This window comes from Malania oleifera, chromosome 7 (genome assembly GCF_029873635.1).
Source record: "Malania oleifera isolate guangnan ecotype guangnan chromosome 7, ASM2987363v1, whole genome shotgun sequence".
Classification (NCBI taxonomy): domain Eukaryota; kingdom Viridiplantae; phylum Streptophyta; class Magnoliopsida; order Santalales; family Ximeniaceae; genus Malania; species Malania oleifera.
Genome location: NC_080423.1, coordinates 58,403,879 through 58,422,718, shown reverse-complemented (window position 1 = coordinate 58,422,718; position 18,840 = coordinate 58,403,879). Strand labels below are relative to the sequence as shown.

Here is an 18,840-nt window from a genome sequence, read left to right as displayed (position 1 = left end):
TGCTGAACTTCCGTAAATCTAACTCCCTTGCAGCACCCAAAACCAATGCAGCACGAAGAGGGCAAGTATTGAATCTTTTCCCTAACCAGCTGCGAATTCAATTTTTTCCTTGAAAAGATCCATGAATTGCGCTCCAATCATAATCCCCATAACACTGCAAAAATACTGCATTTCTGAAGCACAACCCTATCCTTTCTTCTTCTTCCAAAAACATCAAAAGAAATAGACTACAGTTCCTCCACTGACACCGGGCAAACCCAATTTTCTCCCAACGCATCAAATAGCTTATTCTAGATTCTCCAAGCAAAATCAGTGTAAAAAAGATGAGATGCCGTTTCAGATTTCAAATAGCAGAGCACACAAACATCTAGAGATAAAGCCTTCAAATGTCTCCTGATCTGCAATAAGTTATTAGTATTGATTTTATTAGGCACAATCAGCCAAATGAAAGCCTTAAATATTGGGGTAGCTTTGGCCTTCCAAATAAATGAATATAGAGGAAAAAAAGAGTTGGTGCTGATCGGAAAAAAAAAAAAAAGATTTACAAGAATAAACCCCCGAGTGATCCAAAGACAAGACTGAGCATCCATACTAATTTATGAATTCCATTTGTACTAATTGAATATGTTTAATATGATGATTATATTACAGGATTGCACCTTACACACCATATATGTGTCATTGATGTATTTTTATTGATAATTTCATTCTAAATCTTGCTTTATCATCTTTACTAATCATTTCTAAAATTTCATAAAAGAATTCCATGCTTCACTACTAATTTCCATCATTTTTCAGAATCAAACTTGAAATTAACATTGCATTGAAATTTTCATAATTTTGTAGCCTCAAAATTGTAGTCAAAACTGAAATTTATAATCTTGAAGGTGACATGGGTTAATTGGCTGAAAATGAAAAATTTTACGATCTGCTAAAAACATTCGAATGTAAGAAAAATGGGCTTATAATCATAGATGCTTCTACTTAGACTGTGTTGGTTGGACTTGTATAAACAAACTAGATTGTAACTATCATGTCTTGCAAAAAGATTGAAAAAGAAAGAAAGATAGTAACTGTTGTACCTGCATTTGAATTATTTTTCTTTTTCCTTTTATATTTAGGGCAGAGTAGGCAGACAATTAATGGATTACTATGAGAGACTACGATTCACTGTGAAGTTACTGCTTGCATTGTATGTTTATGCATAGTGCATCTACAGGCTGAGTTGATGCATGACTTGTGATTTTGCGCCCATGTGATAAGTTTTTACCAAAGATGCTTAAGTGGGCAATCATTATTCTTGTGAAGCATTCATCATGGTTTGCACACACATTGGTAGGCATCATTTAAAAGTGTTTCTCAAGCTGTTGTTTTTAACATTGTTTGAGGTGAGGGTTTTGAAAACAATGGTTATCTTCTTTTTCACCACCACAAACTCCTCTCCTTCTTTCTTCTTCTCCTTCTTTGCCTTCTTCTTCTTCCTCCTCCTCCTCTCCTTGTCATTTTAAGCAGTTTATTTGTTCTCACAGGTCCAAGTAAGAACATTATAAGGTGTTCAATGAAGTCTTATAGGCTATCAGAACTTACTCATGCTGAGGTGAATAGCCTGAAGACTCGGCCTCGTATTGATTTCTCTTCCATTTTCAGCTTGGTAAGCCTTTGTTTTGTTCTCTTGTCCAACATTTACTGCTGCTTAAGACTTCAACATATTTGATGTTGAATTTGATACAAGTTCCTCAATATTTGATGGATTACGGCATCAATAATACCATCTCAGGTCCATCCCATTGTTGATGATGTCTGCCATAGAGGCGATGCTGCAGTTAGAGAGTTGGTGCTTCTTTGATTTATCTTTTTATGTCCTTCTCTTTATGTTTTTTTTTTTTTAGTGTTGTTGCTTGAGGCTTCTGGGGTTGAGACTCCTTTATTTCAACCTTGAGCACACTTTGCGATGATGTTACCCTAAAATTGTGTTTTGTACTTCTTCATAGTTATACTGCAAGATTTGACAAAGTTGATATGGATAAGATTGTTGAGATTGTTTCTGAACTTCCAGATCCAGAGGTACATCTTTATTTTTATTTTTTTTCCCTGTTTTTGGGCTCGATATAATTGGCACCTTGAACTAGATTGTGTGGAATGACAGAAGAGGATTCATGTAGCGAACCCAAATTAAGGCTTGGTGGCGGTTGTTGTTGTTATAATAAATACTCTTTAACTTCAGTAATTATTCTCTGAGTCTGTGTTGTAAATACCTTTTTGGTTCAAATGATCAACATGTGTAACCTTATAGATTGAGTTGACAATTATATTGACACAGTTTATTAATCAATGCGTGACACATACTCATTTCCCACTTATTACAGCTTGATGCATCGACTAAAGAGGCATTTGATGTGGCATATGACAATATCTATGCATTTCATGCAGCTCAGAATTCAGTTGGGAAAAGTGTTGAGAACATGAAAGTAAGTGAATTGCACTACCTAGTTCTTTCTTTTACTGCACTTTCAAGCTTATATTGCCAATTGTGTTGCAAATTGTTCAGGGTGTCAAATGCAGACGCATAGCAAGAAGCATTGCTTCTGTCGGACTTTATGTTCCTGGAGGGACTGCTGTTTTACCATCAACTGCTCTGATGCTTTCAGTTGTATGTGATCATACGAATTTTATTTGCAATTTCATCCTCCTGTAAACTTTGTTTTGATTGTTGATGTCTGTCTGAGGGTCCAGATTTGGTTGACTGTTAGTTTATCCTGTTTGCCAGCCTGCCCAGATTGCTGGGTGTAAAACTGTTGTTCTTGCAACTCCTCCTGGTTTAGATGGTCGCATATGCAAGGTACTCATTCGTTTCTGTACAAGATAAAGTCTTAGAATTTTCTTATCACAGTTGATGATTCTTTTGTAGGAGGTGCTTTATTGTGCCAAGAAAGCTGGTGTGACTCACATTTTAAAAGCTGGAGGAGCACAGGTTTGAAAGCATTATATATCCCTTCCATCTCATCTTATAGTGCTATTTTTTTTTCTGCTACCTTTTTGGCTGAGCATAGTTAGTTATTTGGTTCGAATTTGTATTTCACTCTCCTGGTGGTCTGATTTCTTTTTTACTTGTTAATATTTTGGTTTTGTAGGCCATTTCTGCCATGGCTTGGGGGACGACATCTTGTCCAAAGGTATTTAGTTTCCAATTTTCTTGTCCTTAAGTTGTTCATTTTGTTTTCACATAAATATACTTCTTTTTTTTTTTGGCTGGTGGCCCCGCAATAATGTATGTTATTTTGAGATTTCTAATGGCGGTACTTGAGTATGAAAGCAAGCTTGCTCAAGTATATCTGAATCATGGAAAACTTTCTGTTCTTAAACTATACTTCCATGTGCAAGCCTGCATAAATATGCATGCACTTGTGTTATGTCGTGTCAAAAAACGTGTCATTATTCCTTTTTGATCATTTTATGGTTGCCAACTTGCCATGCTAGGAATAGGATCCTCTTTCTAGAAGATTCATGGACTTAGTTGTTTAGTTATCTTTGGGAAAGGAATAAAATGATGTAAATTTATCAAAATCAGAGGGATGATGGAGGAGGGTGAACGTAAGAGGGAAGAAGGTTGGTGTCTCATTGGTATATAAAAGTATATAAAATTATGAAAATCAGAGGGATGATGGATGGAGAACATAAAGAGGGAAGAAGGTTGGTGTCTTGGTTTGTTGGTATCTTAGTGCAGTCCTTGTACCTTAGGATTGTTCTTGAACATGGGGTGCAATTCATACAGAAACAAAAGTACTCTTGACAACTAGTACATATGATCCCTAACCTCCCAATCTCTTTACAGTCCATCTCTATTTATCTTATATTTTCAATGGCAAAAGTCCATGATGCAATTCTGCAAATTTTCTGTAACTTTCTGTTTATATAAACTAAAATGTTGTTATTTATGGGTGTTACGGTTATTTCTGTAATTTATTTTTGTCAAATTAGATTTTGGGGGTCATTTTGTAATATTCAAGGGTACTTTTGTGAGGTGAGTTATTTTTGGTGGGGCTTAGAAGATGAGTGGTTTTTAGAAGGGGTTACGTGCAAAATGGGAGTTGGCTTCTCTTGGAAGTCTTGGGATTGGTATAATAAGTTGCAGCATTCAACCATGTTCTGAGGAAGGTTTTGCTTTTGTGTTGGAGACGATTTCTCTGCATTGCTTGGTCCAGACCAGCTAAAGTTGTGAAGATTTGGAAGCTTGGATTTTGAGGATTTGACCCTGCATTGCCTACCCCTCCTTCGCTGCTAAAGGCATGAGAGACTTCAGAAAGCTGCTGTTACTGTTCAGAAACAGAGCCAAAACAGGTAGTTGTTCAGATCTAGTGTGGATTTGAGGTGTTTTTTCTTTTTTTTCGATAGAAAAATAAATTCATTGATAGATTAAGAATGTTCAAGTAGGAGAATAAGACATCTGCTTAACAACTCTAGGATGCCCTTGAGAAAACAAAAACCAAAAACCAAAAAGCACGAAGAACAATCCAAAAATAAATCAGCATGCCCTATCAATTCAACAAGGTGTTAGTATTGGTGATATCCCAAGAGAAGGGGGGGGTGAATTGGATATTTTAAAAATTAGGTCAAATATTTAACCGATTTATCAATCTAGATCAACTTGAGTTTAGCAGATATAGAACAATCACAAACACTACAACTATATAAACATACAAGTGCGGAAATTAAATGAGTGTAGGGATAGAGAAAATGACACCGCGATTTTACGAGGTTCGGCTATACCCGCCTACGTCCTTGCCTCAAGACAACCACTTGAGGATTTCCATTATCGGCTCGTTCAACAAGGTGGAGCTACCTCTACAACTCTCCTTCACATGGGCGGAGAAGCCCTTATAATCCCTCCTTGTAGGTGGAGATACCTGTACAAGCAATATCCCCTTGCTTGGCACGATTCACACCTGAACCATGAAAGTAAACAAAGATATGAAAAGTTGTGTACAATGAATGCTCCTTCAAGAGCTTAGGATACCTGCAAAGTTAGCATCGGAGAAGCTTAATATGTCAAACGAAGTGAACTTAGGTTACCATAAGCCTAAGTCGATGGTGCCAATAAGGTATCTAAGTATTCATTTAACAGCAATTAAATGTGATTCTTTCGGTGCGGTTTGAAATCTTGCGCACATGCACACACTGAACATTGTATCCAGTCTACTAGCTGTTAAATATAACAGACTGCCAATCATACCCTGGTAGAGCTTAACATCTACTGGTATACCTTGCTCATCTTTGTCAAGCTTAGTGGAAGGGCTCATAGGGGTTCCCAAAACTTTGTCATCTTCCAAGTTAAATTTCTTGAGCAAGTCTTTCACATACTTTGATTGGTTAATGAATGTGCCATGTTTAGCTTGTTTAATTTGAAGCCCAAGAAAGAAGGTGAGTTCTCTCATCATGATCATTTCGAATTCTTCTTGCATGCATTTGGCAAACTCATTGCACATTTCCTCATTGGTTGCTCCAAATTTGATGTCTTCTACATATATTTGGATAAGGAGCATGTTTTCCTTTTCAGTTTTGATGAATAGGGTTGTGTCAATCTTTCCTTTTGAAAATTCATTATTCGGGAGAAAACCACTTAGCCTTTCATACCAAGCTTTGGGAGCTTGCTTTAAACCATGTAAGGCTTTGGTTAGTTTAAACACATGGTTGGGATATTTGTGGTTCTCAAAACCTGGTGGTTGCTCAACATACACCTCCTCATTATTGAAGCTATTTAAAAATGCGTTTTTGACATCCATTTGATATAATTTGAAATCCTTAAAGGATGCATAAGCTAGCAACATGAGAATGGCTTCCATCCTAGCTACTGGTGCATATGTTTCCTTGATATCTATTCCTTCTTCTTAATTATAGCCTTGTGCTACTAACCTAGCTTTATTTCTAACCGCCACTCCATTTTCATCCTTCTTATTTTGATAAACCCATTTGGTCCCAATTATGGTGTGATCATCTGGTCTAGGAACCAAGTTCCATACTTTGTTTCTCTCAAACTGATTTAACTCTTCTTGCATTGATAATACCCAAGATTCATCTTCTATTGCATCATGAATATTTTTAGGTTCTTCTTGAGATAAAAATGCCATGTGACTACACATGTTTCTTAGAGATGAACGAGTGGTTACTCCACGTGAAGGTTCACCAATGATTTGATCTTTTGGGGACCTCTAAAAAATTTTCACTCTTTAGGCAATTCATGAATTTCACTCTCTACTTGTTTATCATCATCGGATGCCTCCTTGATTTTAATGCTTTCTTTTATCCCATCATTAATTGTTAAGTTCTCTAAGCCCTTTCTTATTTCTAGATCATCATCAATATTCTTTTTGGAGAAGGGATTTGATTCATCAAACACAACATTTATTGACTCTATGACAGTCAAAGTTCTTCTGCTAAATACTCTAAAAGCTTTGTTGTCTTGAGCATGCCCAAGAAATATTCCTTCATCCGATTTTGCATCAAATTTTCCTAAGCTGTCCTTATCTTTCAGGATGAAGCACTTCCACCCAAAAACATGAAAGTATGATATGTTGGGTCTTTTACCTTTCCATAGGTCATATGGGGGTTTTGTTGAGAGTTGGCCTAATTGAAACTTTGTTCATAACATAGCAAGCGGTATTTACCACTTCGGCCCAAAAATATTTTAGTAGGTTATGTATATTTATCATTGTCCTAGCCATTTCTTGCAGAGACCTATTCTTTTTCTAAACTACACCATTTTTGTTGAGGAGTTCTTGGTGCTAAAAAGTTATGTGATATGCCATGAATGTCACAAAAGTTTTCCATATCCTTATTTCAATTCTCCTCTTCTATCACTTCGTATATGTGTGATTGTATAGCTTTTATCATTTTGGAGTTTTCTACATAAATTGGAAAACCTCTCACACACTTCATCCTTAGATGCTAGAAAAATAACCCATGTAAATCTGGAGAAGTCATCAACAATAACAAAAGCATAAGACTTTCCCCCTAGACTTTGGATTTGAGTTGGACCAAATAAATCTAGGTGAAGCAGTTGTAGTGGTCTACTAGTGGAGATAAATTGCTTCTTTTTGAATCTTGACCTGGTTTGTTTACCAAGTTGACAAGCATCACAAATCTTGTCTTTTACAAATTTAGTTTTGGGTAGGCCTTTAACTAAGTCACCCTTGACTAGCTTGGAAAGAAAATCCATGCTAGTGTGACCTAGTCTCCTATGCCATGACCAACTAGCTTCACTAATTGCTAAAAAACATTTTACGTCTTGTGAAGCTAAGTTTTCAAAGTTAATTGTGTAAACATTTTCAAAACGGTTTGCAATGAAGAGCACTTTATGTTCATTTGAATTTTCAACAATGCAGCTATCTTGTTTGAAGGTAACATTAAAGCCTCTGTCACACAGTTGACTAATACTCAATAAATTATGCTTTAATCCTTCGACAAGTAATACATTATCAATAGCAAGAGAGGGTTCCTTAACGACCTTCCCGACTCCAATAATTTTTCCTTTGGCATTATCTCCAAAGGTGACATATCCTCCTTCCTTTGGTGTAATGAACATGAACTTTGATTTGTCTCCTGTCATGTGCCTCGGGCATCCAGTCCATGTACCACTTATCTTTTAAGGAGGATGACCTGAAGCACACCTACAAAAGGAATTTAAGTGACTTCTTTTGGTACCCAAATTTTCTTGGGTCCTTTCGGGTTAGCGATGGATTCACCTTTTACTTTCCAAACCATTTTGGTCTTAACGTCCTTGTTTTTGAATGGGCAATCAAATTTTATGTGGCCTTTCTTTTTACATAAGTAGCATGTAGTATATGCATAGGAATCATTTGAAGGGATAAAAGATTTTGACTCTTTCACAAAATAGCCCATAAACAAATTTTTCTTTTTCTTATTTTCCTTGCCATTAAAACCGATTCCTTCTTTTTCCAAAGATTTCCTTTGAGCATCTAAGAGTTTTTAAAAATTCCCTTTTCCATTTGTAAACTTGTAAATAATTTTGGAATCGTCTTCTAGTTTTTTTTACAAGTTTGCAATTTTCAAATCCTTATCCTTTAGCAAGGTGGAGTAAGACTCTTTCAAGTTTTCTAAATTCTTTGTTAATTCTTTGTTTTCATTTTTCAACAAAGTGTTCTTTTTAGTCTTCTTAACAAGAACTTTGTGTGCATGAAGTAGTTTTTTTTTACATTTCTTTATATGAAGGCATGCTATCATTAAATGAATCATCACTGGAATCACTATATGAGGTAAAAGAAGAAGATTGTACCTCGTGATCGTCAAGTGCCATTAAACAAAGATTTGCAACTTCATGATCACTTGTGTCACTGTCTGAACTGCTGGAGTTCGACTCGTCCCACGTGACAGCCTTCATTGCCTTCTTTTTCTTCTTGGAGACCTTCTTCAGCAAAGGACACTCTGGCTTGATGTGGCCAACCTTCTTGCAGTTGTAGCAAGTGGGAGGTTCTGACTTTTTATCTCTTTTTCTCAATTCTCCTTTTTCCATCCTTGAGCCCCGGAATTTTCTAGCAAAATTCTTGTTTACTGAACCTATTAGTTAGCAGGGCCATGTCCTCGTCGGTATCCTCATCATCTTTGTCACTGGAGCTCTTTGCAGAAGCCTTGAGAGCAGTGGCCTTCTTTGTTTTAATTTGCTCGTTTATCCTTTTATTGATAGCCATTTTGTAGGTGAGGAGAGATCCAATGAGCTCTTCCTTCTGCAATGGCCATTGCTTTTGGCTCCAATATGGATGGTAATCCTCTTAGCACCTTCCTGATCATCTCATAAGTGGGGTAAGTTTTTCAAAGTGCTTTAAGAGAATTAGTGATGTGTGTGAACCTAGTGTACATAGATGATATAGATTCATTTTGAGTCATTCTAAAAGCTTCGTATTCACTTGTGAGCATGTCAATACGGCTAGCCTTAACATCTTTAGTTCCTTCATATGTAATCTCTAATTTATCCCAAATTTCTTTAGCATTTTTTGCAAGCCATGATTCTATTAAACTCATTTGTATCTAAAGCACAATATAAAGCATTCATAGCGCTAGAGTTTAGTTTCAATTTGCATTCATCCATTTCTTCTTTAGATTTAGGAACTTGTTTATTTTCAATTGTTTTCAAAGGTATATAGTCTCCTTGGGCAACAACTCTCCACGCTCTCCAATCAATGGTTTGAATGAAGATTCTCATTCTTTGTTTCCAAAACGTATAGTTAACACTTAACACCACGGAAGATTGGAGGCCGTGAAGATGATTGTCCCTCACCAAAAGGAGATACACCAAATTAAGCCATGTGATCTTTGTACAAAAATGGTTAAGCTTTTTGTAACAAAGCTCTGATACCAATTGTTAGTATTGGTGATATCCCAAAAGGGGCGGGGGTGAATTGGGGTGAATTGGATATTTAAAAAATAAGGTCAAATATTTAACCGATTTATCAATCTAGATCAACTTGAGTTTAGCGTATATAGAACAATCACAAACACTACAAATATATAAACATACAAGTGCGGAAATTAAAGGAGTGTAGGGATAGAGAAAACGACACTGCAATTTTATGAGGTTTGGCTATACCCGCCTACATCCTTGCCTCAAGACAACCACTTGAGGATTTCCACTATCGGTTCCATCAACAAGGCGGAGCTACTTCTACAACACTCCTTCACATGGGTGGAGAAGCCCTTATAATCCCTCCTTGTAGGCAAAGACACATGTCCAAGCAATATCCCCTTGCTTGGCACGATTCACACCCGAACCGTGAAAGTAAATGAAGATAAGAAAAGTTGTGTACAATGAATGCTCCTTCAAGAGCTAATGAGTACAATGAAAGAACGAATCTAATAAACTCTCAATGAATAGGATTTGAAGCTCAATAGAGAAGAATGAAGTTCTCTAAAATATTTTAGAAAATATGAATGGGAGAACTTGTAAATGAAGTGAATGATATTTAATCAAGGTAAAACAATTTGCTCAAGGGTTCCAAGAAACTTTTTAATCATTTTCTGTTCACATACTTAAAGCACAAATGAGATGCTTTGGTTTGTCATTATCAAAATGAGATAAGGCTTAGAAAGCCGACACAAGGAATACCAATTGCTGAGGTGTTTGCACTTGTAACTTAAAATATAGGTTGATTTAGCCTTGGGATTGATATTTCTTGACTGTTTCCTTAATTCATTGAAGTATTGTTTTGTATTGGGTACTAAATTTGGGTTCTAACTGATCTTTGGAAAGTTAGTAGAAAGCTATTTCCCAGATTTATCCCCTCTTTATTCCCCATACTAAATTTGTGTTTGGCAAGGGGGTGTAATACCCGTTTTTGGAAAGACCTTTGGTTGGGGAATGTGGTTTTATCCACCTCTTTTCCTCGCCTATTTCAAAATGGGATTTGAAGCCTTATCCCATTTTGATGATGACAAACCAAAGCATCTCATTTGTGCTTTAATCAAGGTAAAACACTTTTTAATCATTTTCCAAATTATCCATATAACTATTGGAAAATTAGGAAATAAGGTGGCATTTTTGTGATTCTTTGGAAAATTAGAAATGGCGTGTGAAAACTATTTCCACAACTAAAATCGACCCTAAAGGCCTGTAAGCACTTGGCTACTGGACAACTCTGTTAGCAGAAAAAGGAGAAGATGAATCTTGTTTAAATGATTTCAATTCCTTGTCTCCAGATCCTGTTGGTCTTCCTGCAAGCTGTGAATGAACTAATGGCTAGTCTCTTGTGCTTGAAAATACACAGAAGGAATGGATCTTAGGTTCAAGGTTGATGAGGTTGGAATTGGAACTCAAAAAAAACAATAATTATTTTGGAAGGTGGTAAAACACAGAGGCTAGAATCAGTGTATTGTACTTATTTAGATTTGGTTAATTGGATTGGGATGGAGTAAAAGACAACTCTGTTAGTTAGAGGGACAGCTTTGGGTTGGAGGGGTTGTAGCTTAGGTGTAGCACCTACGTTGAGGGTTTTTGAAAAATAAATTGATGGATTGGAATGTGGAGTATTTTGGGAATGCTAAAGCAAGGATTGATTTCTTGATGGGTTCTTTTTTTAGCTTGAATGAGTAGCAATTAGTGGGATAGTTATATAATGAAGAAAGGGAATGGTGAATTGTGCTTGAAAAGAGAGATTTCCATTCCTATTTGTGTTGAGGATATTTCTTGGAGATAAGAATGATATTCCTTGTAGAGAAAGGATGCAAATCAGAATGTTGAGTTCCTCCATAGGATGGCTAATGTTTATAGATGTATTACCTTCACGAGTAGGTTTGAGCTTGATGAGGCTGGCAATGGACTCAAGGAATGAAATGAGAGCCACCTGTTATTTTTAGAGAGATCTATACAAGGAGAAACTTGGTTGGAGACCGTGATTAAAAGTAATGATATTGTCTAGTATTGGAAATAGGTGGAAGGCTTGATAGATTGTTCTATGAGTAGTTGACCATTGAAACTTCAAAGTTATGGAATGGGGACAAAGATATGGATATTGCTTATTGGGGAGGTGGTGTGATTTAATTTGATAAAGATTTCGAGGAGTTTTATGGAGCTAGAAAATTGGTTTAAAGCTTAAAATAAAATTCCACTGTTGTTGCCTTAATTGAAAAGAGTTCCTAACCTTCTAAAGTTAGTGGAAAAAGGCATGGGGTGAGTGAGAGGTTGAAGGGGATGTAGTTTCATGGAGAAGTTGAGTGCCAAGTTGTTGAAGAAGTAATATGGTGGTGTATAGTGATATTAGAGTTCAGAGGAGCAACACTTTAAAGAATATTAGTTGTTTGGTTTAGTATTTCAAAAGGCTCAATTAAGGCTCGCCTTAAGATGAGGCTTGCCTAAAAGGCTTCAAGGCTCAACCTAAAATACCAAATCCTCATTAGGTCAATGCATTACACAATAAGGCTTTTGCATTTGTACAAAAGGCAAGCCTTTTGCCCCTTAGTTAACGCTTATGCATTTTGAGTGTATGAATCTCAAGTTATATTTGGCTAGAAAATTTTAACCTCATTTTTATATGAAAGGAACATCCTAATATGAGTTGATCTTTAAAACTCTTGAACCTTAACTTTTCCAAAATAACTGAGAGTTGCATCTTAAACCTTGTAAATAATATGAATAGTGCAAAGTTATAAGTACCTTTGCTTGATTTACCTATTGAAGTCGATACGCTATTTTTAAAATTTTTATTTTTGTTTTTTATTTTTTACATTTCATTTGCAATATTTTTACTCTTTCATTTATTTTCTTAAAAATGTAAGTTGTATACATATTTTTATCTAAAAAATAAAATTATCAAAAGGCTTACGTCACAAAGCTTAAGTCTTTTGCCTTGCCTTTTAAGGGCTGCAATGCCTTACCTTATGCCTTTGCCTTCTAAAACATTGGTTTGGTTATATTGTAAGATGAGAGGGTTTTATTTGAGGTATGAGAGTTCTTCTTTTAAATAATTATAATTAGTTGCTTTTAATGAAAGACATTAGTTGCAGGAAAAAGGCCAGATTAAGTTGGTTTAGAGATGGGGATTGTAATTCTAAGTTATTGATAGAGTTGCAAATAGTAGGGGGAGGGAAATTTGTACTAAAGAATTAGAGATTATCTTGGGATAGGTTGTTGGAGATCATATTTCTTTTCGTAGGTTGTTTGTGGGCCTATGACGTGGGGATTGAATTGGAATCCTGTTAGTTACAACTTTGCTTAGAACAGCTCAAGCTGTTAATTTATATCAAGTCTTGGCACTCCCCCATTTGCTTGAAAAAAGAAAAAGAAAAACACTCCCTCGCACGTGCGACTTGATTGCACATGGAAAGCTAAAAAAACAATGAATAGCACCTGTCTTGGGAACATGGTTTTTTGACAAACATTAAATATGGGCAAGAAGACTAGGATCCAATACCTCTTGGCGAACATGGCTCTAATACCATGTTAGATTCCCAATTTACCTAAAAGCTTGAATAATGAGGTAAAATAAATGACGAAATCACAACAATAGGTCTCCTTCTATTTAAAATATATGTCAAGTACATGCCGATGACCATAGTACCCTTTCTAACTTATGCTTGCTAACATAACACACATACTAATACTGCTAAAAGACCAAAATAACTATTGACACCCCCCTATACTTGGAGCATCTATATCAATCACCATTGACATTCCCCCATTTTCTAAAAAAAAAAAAATGGAAAACTCGCTCGCACTTGCGACCTGATTGCACGTGGAGAGCTCAACAAACAATGAATAGCACTCATCTTGGGAACATGGTTTTTGGACATACATTAAACACGGGCAAGAAGACTAGAACCCAAGACCTCTTGGCAACCATGGCATTAATACCATGTTAGATTCCCACTACCTAAAAGCTTGAATAATTGGGTAAAATGGATGACGAAATCACAAAAATAGGTCTCCTTCTATTTAAAATATATGTCGAGTACATACCAATGAACATGATACCCTTTCTAACTCATGCTTACTAACATAACACACGTATACCAATACTGCTAAAAGACCAAGATAACCATTGACACTCCTCCTCAACCTAGAGCATATATATCAATATATCATATGGCCCTAGCTTGCTATAAATGAATTTAACACGAGCACCTCCCAAGGCTTTAGTGAATAAATCAGCAAGTTGCAAATCAGACTTCACATGAGGTGTTGAAATGAGCTTCTGCCCAAGTTTCTTGGACAAAGTGGTAATCAACTTAGATGTGTTTTGTTAGGTTGAGGAAGATCAGGTTGGAAGCAATATGGGAGCATCTTGGTTATCAAATCAATCCCGTAGATTGAGAGTATGGAAAACTCAGTTCTTGCAACATGTTCTTCAGCCAAACAAATTCACATGCAGTGTGAGCCATGGTTCTATACTTTGACTTAGCACTCGACCTAGCCACTAAGCCACCATAATTTGTTTCTTACTCTTCCAAGAAGCAAAATTACCACCGAAAAAAACACAATACCCAGTTGTGGATCTTGTATCAGAAGGTGACATGGCTCAATCTGCAGCTATATTTCCTAAATATAAGTGTGACCCGATCTTGACATAAGATACCTCTCCCTGGTGCACCTTTGAGATATGCCTAGGTGGGAATTACTGCATCCAGTGCATTGATCTCAGAGAGTCAAGAAACTGACTCAAAACACTACTTGTGAAATCCATATCTGGCCAAGTGAATGTGAGGTAATTCAACTTCCTATCTTATTTATCCTTGGTTCCTCTTTATTTTTTGTTATTGTTAGGGTTTCTGTAGGGTTGGCCGGTATGTTAAAGATTTTGAAGAGAAATTTTATGTGGTTGGTTAGGGTTGATACAAGTATACAACAAATCATCTAGTTAAGTTGGGGGGTGGTGTGTAAACATAAGGGGTATGGTGTCTTGGGTGTTGGCAAGCTGATGCCTAAAAACATTGCTTTGGTAGGGAAGTCGTCGTTTTGTTCCCTTTATAACTAGATCTCTTTCGGCATAAGGTTACCAAAAGTAAGTTTTGTCTCCAAAAAAATGGGTGGCATGCTAGACCTTGTGTTAATTTAACCACGCTAATCCCTAGAAGTTTAATTCAGAGACTTCCGATTTTTTCTTTTCTTTTGTTAGGTTTAAAAAGTGGGGCATGGTGCCTTTTTTTTTTGTGTTTATTGGGGTGAGGGTGTCTTTGTGTGGGGGAGGCTTATTTGCATCTTGTTTTCCCCGTGTTTACTGATCCTCTATTCTTCATAATGCTTCCATCTCTAGTTCTTTCATAAGTACTTGGGATTATGTTTATTGGAATTTTCATTTGTTCAAGAATCTTAATAAATGGAAACTATGGGCCCATTTTGTTAAGGTTTCAGATACAATTTTTGTATCTGGAAATGAAAAATAAAAATAATACACAAAATTTGTATTTTTTGGTTAAGTGTTTTCAATTTATCTATTTTTTATTTTTTATTTATTTTTTCTGAAACTTATTTTAAAACACCTGTGTGAAATACAAGAAACAATTTAAAAGTATTTCTTGTGTTTTTGGATATAGTTTTTGTATACAATGAAAACATGGGGTATTAGGTATAATCCACCTTTTAATAATGGTAGCAGTAGTAATTATTATTATTATTATTATCATTTTATTAATGAATTGCCACTTGGATCAACCTTAACCAATTGCACTTCCACTGTTTTCATTTCCGGAGATAGCTTCATAAACAACTAGCCAAATGTGTGTTTGAGTATGAAGAATATGTGATACAGTTCCTTGTTTTCACTTTCAAAAACAACAATACAAAAACTTGCTTTGGGATCCTTAACCATAGGCCCTAAGGATCTACTGCATTTCTTAGTCTGCTTGTTCCTTTCACCCAAGGTTTTATTTTTGTTTTCAACTAAAATATTGAGGCTTCTAAAGTGCATAAATTTTGATATAAATTTTTTAAAAATAATGGAAAATTGTTGTAAAACATGGGAGTTTTATGAAACTTTAGAACAATTGGTAGATTTAGAAAAAGAGAATATTGTAAGAAAAATATGTCTCATACAAGATACGATAAGCATAATACATTAATCACATTAAGCATATTCACTTAATGCAAATGAAATTCATAAAACAGTGAAATATTAGTTATTATGCAAAGCTGGAGTAATGAGCCTATTTGAAGTGGCTCCTTTTTGTACAAAAGAAGCGAATCCCCACCTAGATACTCTAGGTTGGGGGGAGGGTGGGGGCGGTGGTTTACAACTTATTTAGGTGTATGAGGTCAAATAAAATGTTGTTGCAAAAATATCTAAGTTCAATTTGTTTAAAGTTTCAGAAATCTGAAAGTTATCATTCATATCCCTCTAGTAATAATTTTTTTTAATAAAAAAGAATTATTAAGAGAGAAATCTCAATTTTGGTTTTGAATTTTCAAGGAAATTTTGTTCCATAGTCAAAATTTTGAAAAACATTCACTGCAATTTTGAGCTTTCAATTTGCAGAAATTTTGATGAAAATTTTGTAAGATGGAAATTGGCTGCCATTTTATTTTTGAGGGTGGTGGAAAGCACAGTTTCAGTGGAAATTTTGATAACTTTGTGGGAGTTTAAGATGGTGCTTCCACCCATGTTCTACAGCAATCATGAGATTATGGACTCTGAAGCCTAGATACTTTTGGTGTGTTTCCTTGTAAATCCTTTTTTAGTCATAGAGCCTGTTTGTGTGCTAATGCTTCATTTGCTTTGACTAAGCTGATTTGGGAGGCTAAATTTCATTTTCAATCTAAGGGGCTTTTGTTTGGTTAATGGTCCTTACCGTTAACGCCAACAATATTTTGCAGATTAGGAGACCTAATGAGGCTCTCTCTCCTGATATGTGCGCTCAAGTTTTTGTAACGAGACTTAATTTTGCCTTTTTTTTTAAATTTTATTTCTAATTATTGTATTGTTCTGTTGTTTTAAGAATTTGGATTCACCTTTTTAATGAATGTTTAGTTTGTCCAGGGAGTTTGGTGACTTCCTTGCTGATTTTGTTTAGGGATTTCTAGAGGTAGAAAGATTTTAAACCTTTTTGGCCAGTGCTACTTTTACTATTGTGTTTATGGTTGGAGAGGCATAAAAGAGGTCTTAAATTTCCATCATAAGTATGGAAATTTCAATGGAAATTTCAACCTTAATTTTTTAAAAAATGAAAGAAAATAATAGTAATGCTTGACATTCTTAATGAAACTTTAGAAATTGGTAATAGACATAACAATGCAAGTTTCAGAGCTATAACATTATAAATTGAATAATCAATGGTGGGCATGGGGTGCATAAGGTGTAATAGCTGTAATCAACAACAACAACAAATGCAGATAAATATGATTTATTAAAAAAATAGAGGCAATTTTGAAATTCATTGTCCTAAAATATTGTTTCTAATTTCAAAGTTTAATTTTTCATCTAATTCCAGAAGCCCTTGTAAGCATCTTTAGTTTCAATGTAAAGGATAAATTAGGGGAGAAATTTCCATTTGGTTTAAATATCAAAATTGAATTTCAAGGAAATTTCATTTATAGATTAAAATTTTGACAAAATCCTCTGAAATTTCAAGATTTGGATAAATTTCAATGAAAATTTTGAAGGTGGAAATTGACGGCCATTTTCGATTTTGAGGGTGACAGCAAGCAGAATTTTTGAGAATTTCATGGAAATATATGACCTTAGGGGTGTGTGTTGTTTGTACTGCTGGTTTTCCATGGGGTGCATTTCTCTAACATTCAATGTGATTGGAGAGCTCTTTTGTGTTGTCTTTGATTTTTGTTTGTTTTGCTTTTTATTCTTTTTGGAGGATGCTTCATTTTCTTTTATATTCTCTTTGTTCTATAACGTAATCTTTGTGTTGCAAGCCAGCACACATTAATGTTATGTCGTGTGAGGCAAATATGTTTTATGCTGTGATTGCTGGCACAAAAATTCAGATGGGTTATGGAAAAATGTGAAAAATGATCATGTGCAATGTTGAGAACCTACCGATTCAGAAAAAGAGATGTGATTGAAAGATGAACAGAAGATGACGAGGATGCTGTAAGTTAAAGACTTAAGAAACATGAGAGAGGGGGGGCGCTATGTTATTGCCCTATTATATCACGTCAATGGAAATGCTTCTCAATGCATGAATTGCACTCTTTTTGGTCCCTACAAAAGCCTTTTCCATAAATTTAGTAAACAGCTTTTAATATTTTGTGCAGGAAAAATGCTTTTGGTCTCTTAAGTTATTTATTGATGGCATAATAATTTATGATCCCTTGTTTTCCTCATAGTTTATCTCATTCAAAGTTTGTGTAATTTTAATTTGCAGGTTGATAAAATTTTTGGGCCTGGAAATCAATATGTTACAGCTGCAAAAATGATTCTCCAGGTATGGACATTTCTGCTTTTATAATGCGTTAATACCTTGTCTTGGATGGCATTTATATATTGAAAGTAACCCGCTGAGTGGACATTTCTGCTTTTATAACGTGTTGATACCTTGTCTTGGATGGCATTTATATATTGAAAGTAAAAGTTCCCGCTGTCTACACCTGGTTCTTAGTTCTTACATTGATTTGAATCAAATGCTTTTCAAATTTTCTTCCTCAACAGAACAGTGAAGCGATGGTTTCAATTGATATGCCTGCTGGACCTTCTGAAGTTCTGGTCATTGCTGACAAACATGCCAACCCTGCTCACATAGCTGCTGATTTACTTTCCCAGGTTGTTACAAAATTTGAGTGATGCTCTTAGTTTCTGAGCAATTGTATTATATCGCGTCGGTATTGATTTTCAATAATAATTTGCATTATAGTTAAGCATTTAAAGTGTTTATTGGGAGCTTTTTGTTCATCATTTGAATTATATAGACATGTGTGTATGTGTGTGTATATTATTTTATATATGAGGCAGGACCCAAGCTAACTGAGGAAAATGCTCTTGATTGTGTGAATTGGCAGAAGAGGATTCATGTAGCCAACGCCACATCGTGGCATGTAAGGTTTGTTGTTGTTTAGGCAGGACCCACTTGTACTTGGTATAGAACATGTTATGATTATACATTTTAGTAATTTTTTGAAATTCTCATTTGCACTGTTTAAGCATTAGATCATACTATCCTCCCAACATATTATATTTCCACCACAATTTCTCCAATGGCCACCTCTCTGTTTCTCCAGTGCCAGTGACACTGGCATGCAAAAGCATGGGAGAATCACTGTTTTCATGGAGCAGAAATCCTTTGATATTGCAATTGAAGGGGATGTTGGAAAGTTTCCAAATTTATTCAGTTAACTCTCCTTGATTATAGGAGAAATTTCTGTAATTATGTAAATATTCTTAGGAGATATTTTAGGAA

General features: G+C 35.4%; 1 protein-coding gene across 2 annotated transcripts in view; it reads left to right on the top strand.

Annotated features, from left to right (window-relative positions):
- The window catches only part of LOC131159398 (histidinol dehydrogenase, chloroplastic-like), a 218,626-nt gene that overhangs the window by 151,029 nt on the left and 48,757 nt on the right, over positions 1-18,840 (top strand). For both annotated transcript variants that reach the window (XM_058114277.1, XM_058114278.1), the window contains 10 exons: positions 1,530-1,651; positions 1,778-1,830; positions 1,992-2,064; positions 2,367-2,468; positions 2,549-2,650; positions 2,768-2,839; positions 2,909-2,971; positions 3,132-3,173; positions 17,812-17,871; positions 18,096-18,206. In XM_058114277.1, the coding sequence (XP_057970260.1) occupies positions 1,530-1,651; positions 1,778-1,830; positions 1,992-2,064; positions 2,367-2,468; positions 2,549-2,650; positions 2,768-2,839; positions 2,909-2,971; positions 3,132-3,173; positions 17,812-17,871; positions 18,096-18,206 (800 nt within the window). The remainder of the gene's footprint in view (positions 1-1,529; positions 1,652-1,777; positions 1,831-1,991; positions 2,065-2,366; positions 2,469-2,548; positions 2,651-2,767; positions 2,840-2,908; positions 2,972-3,131; positions 3,174-17,811; positions 17,872-18,095; positions 18,207-18,840) is intronic.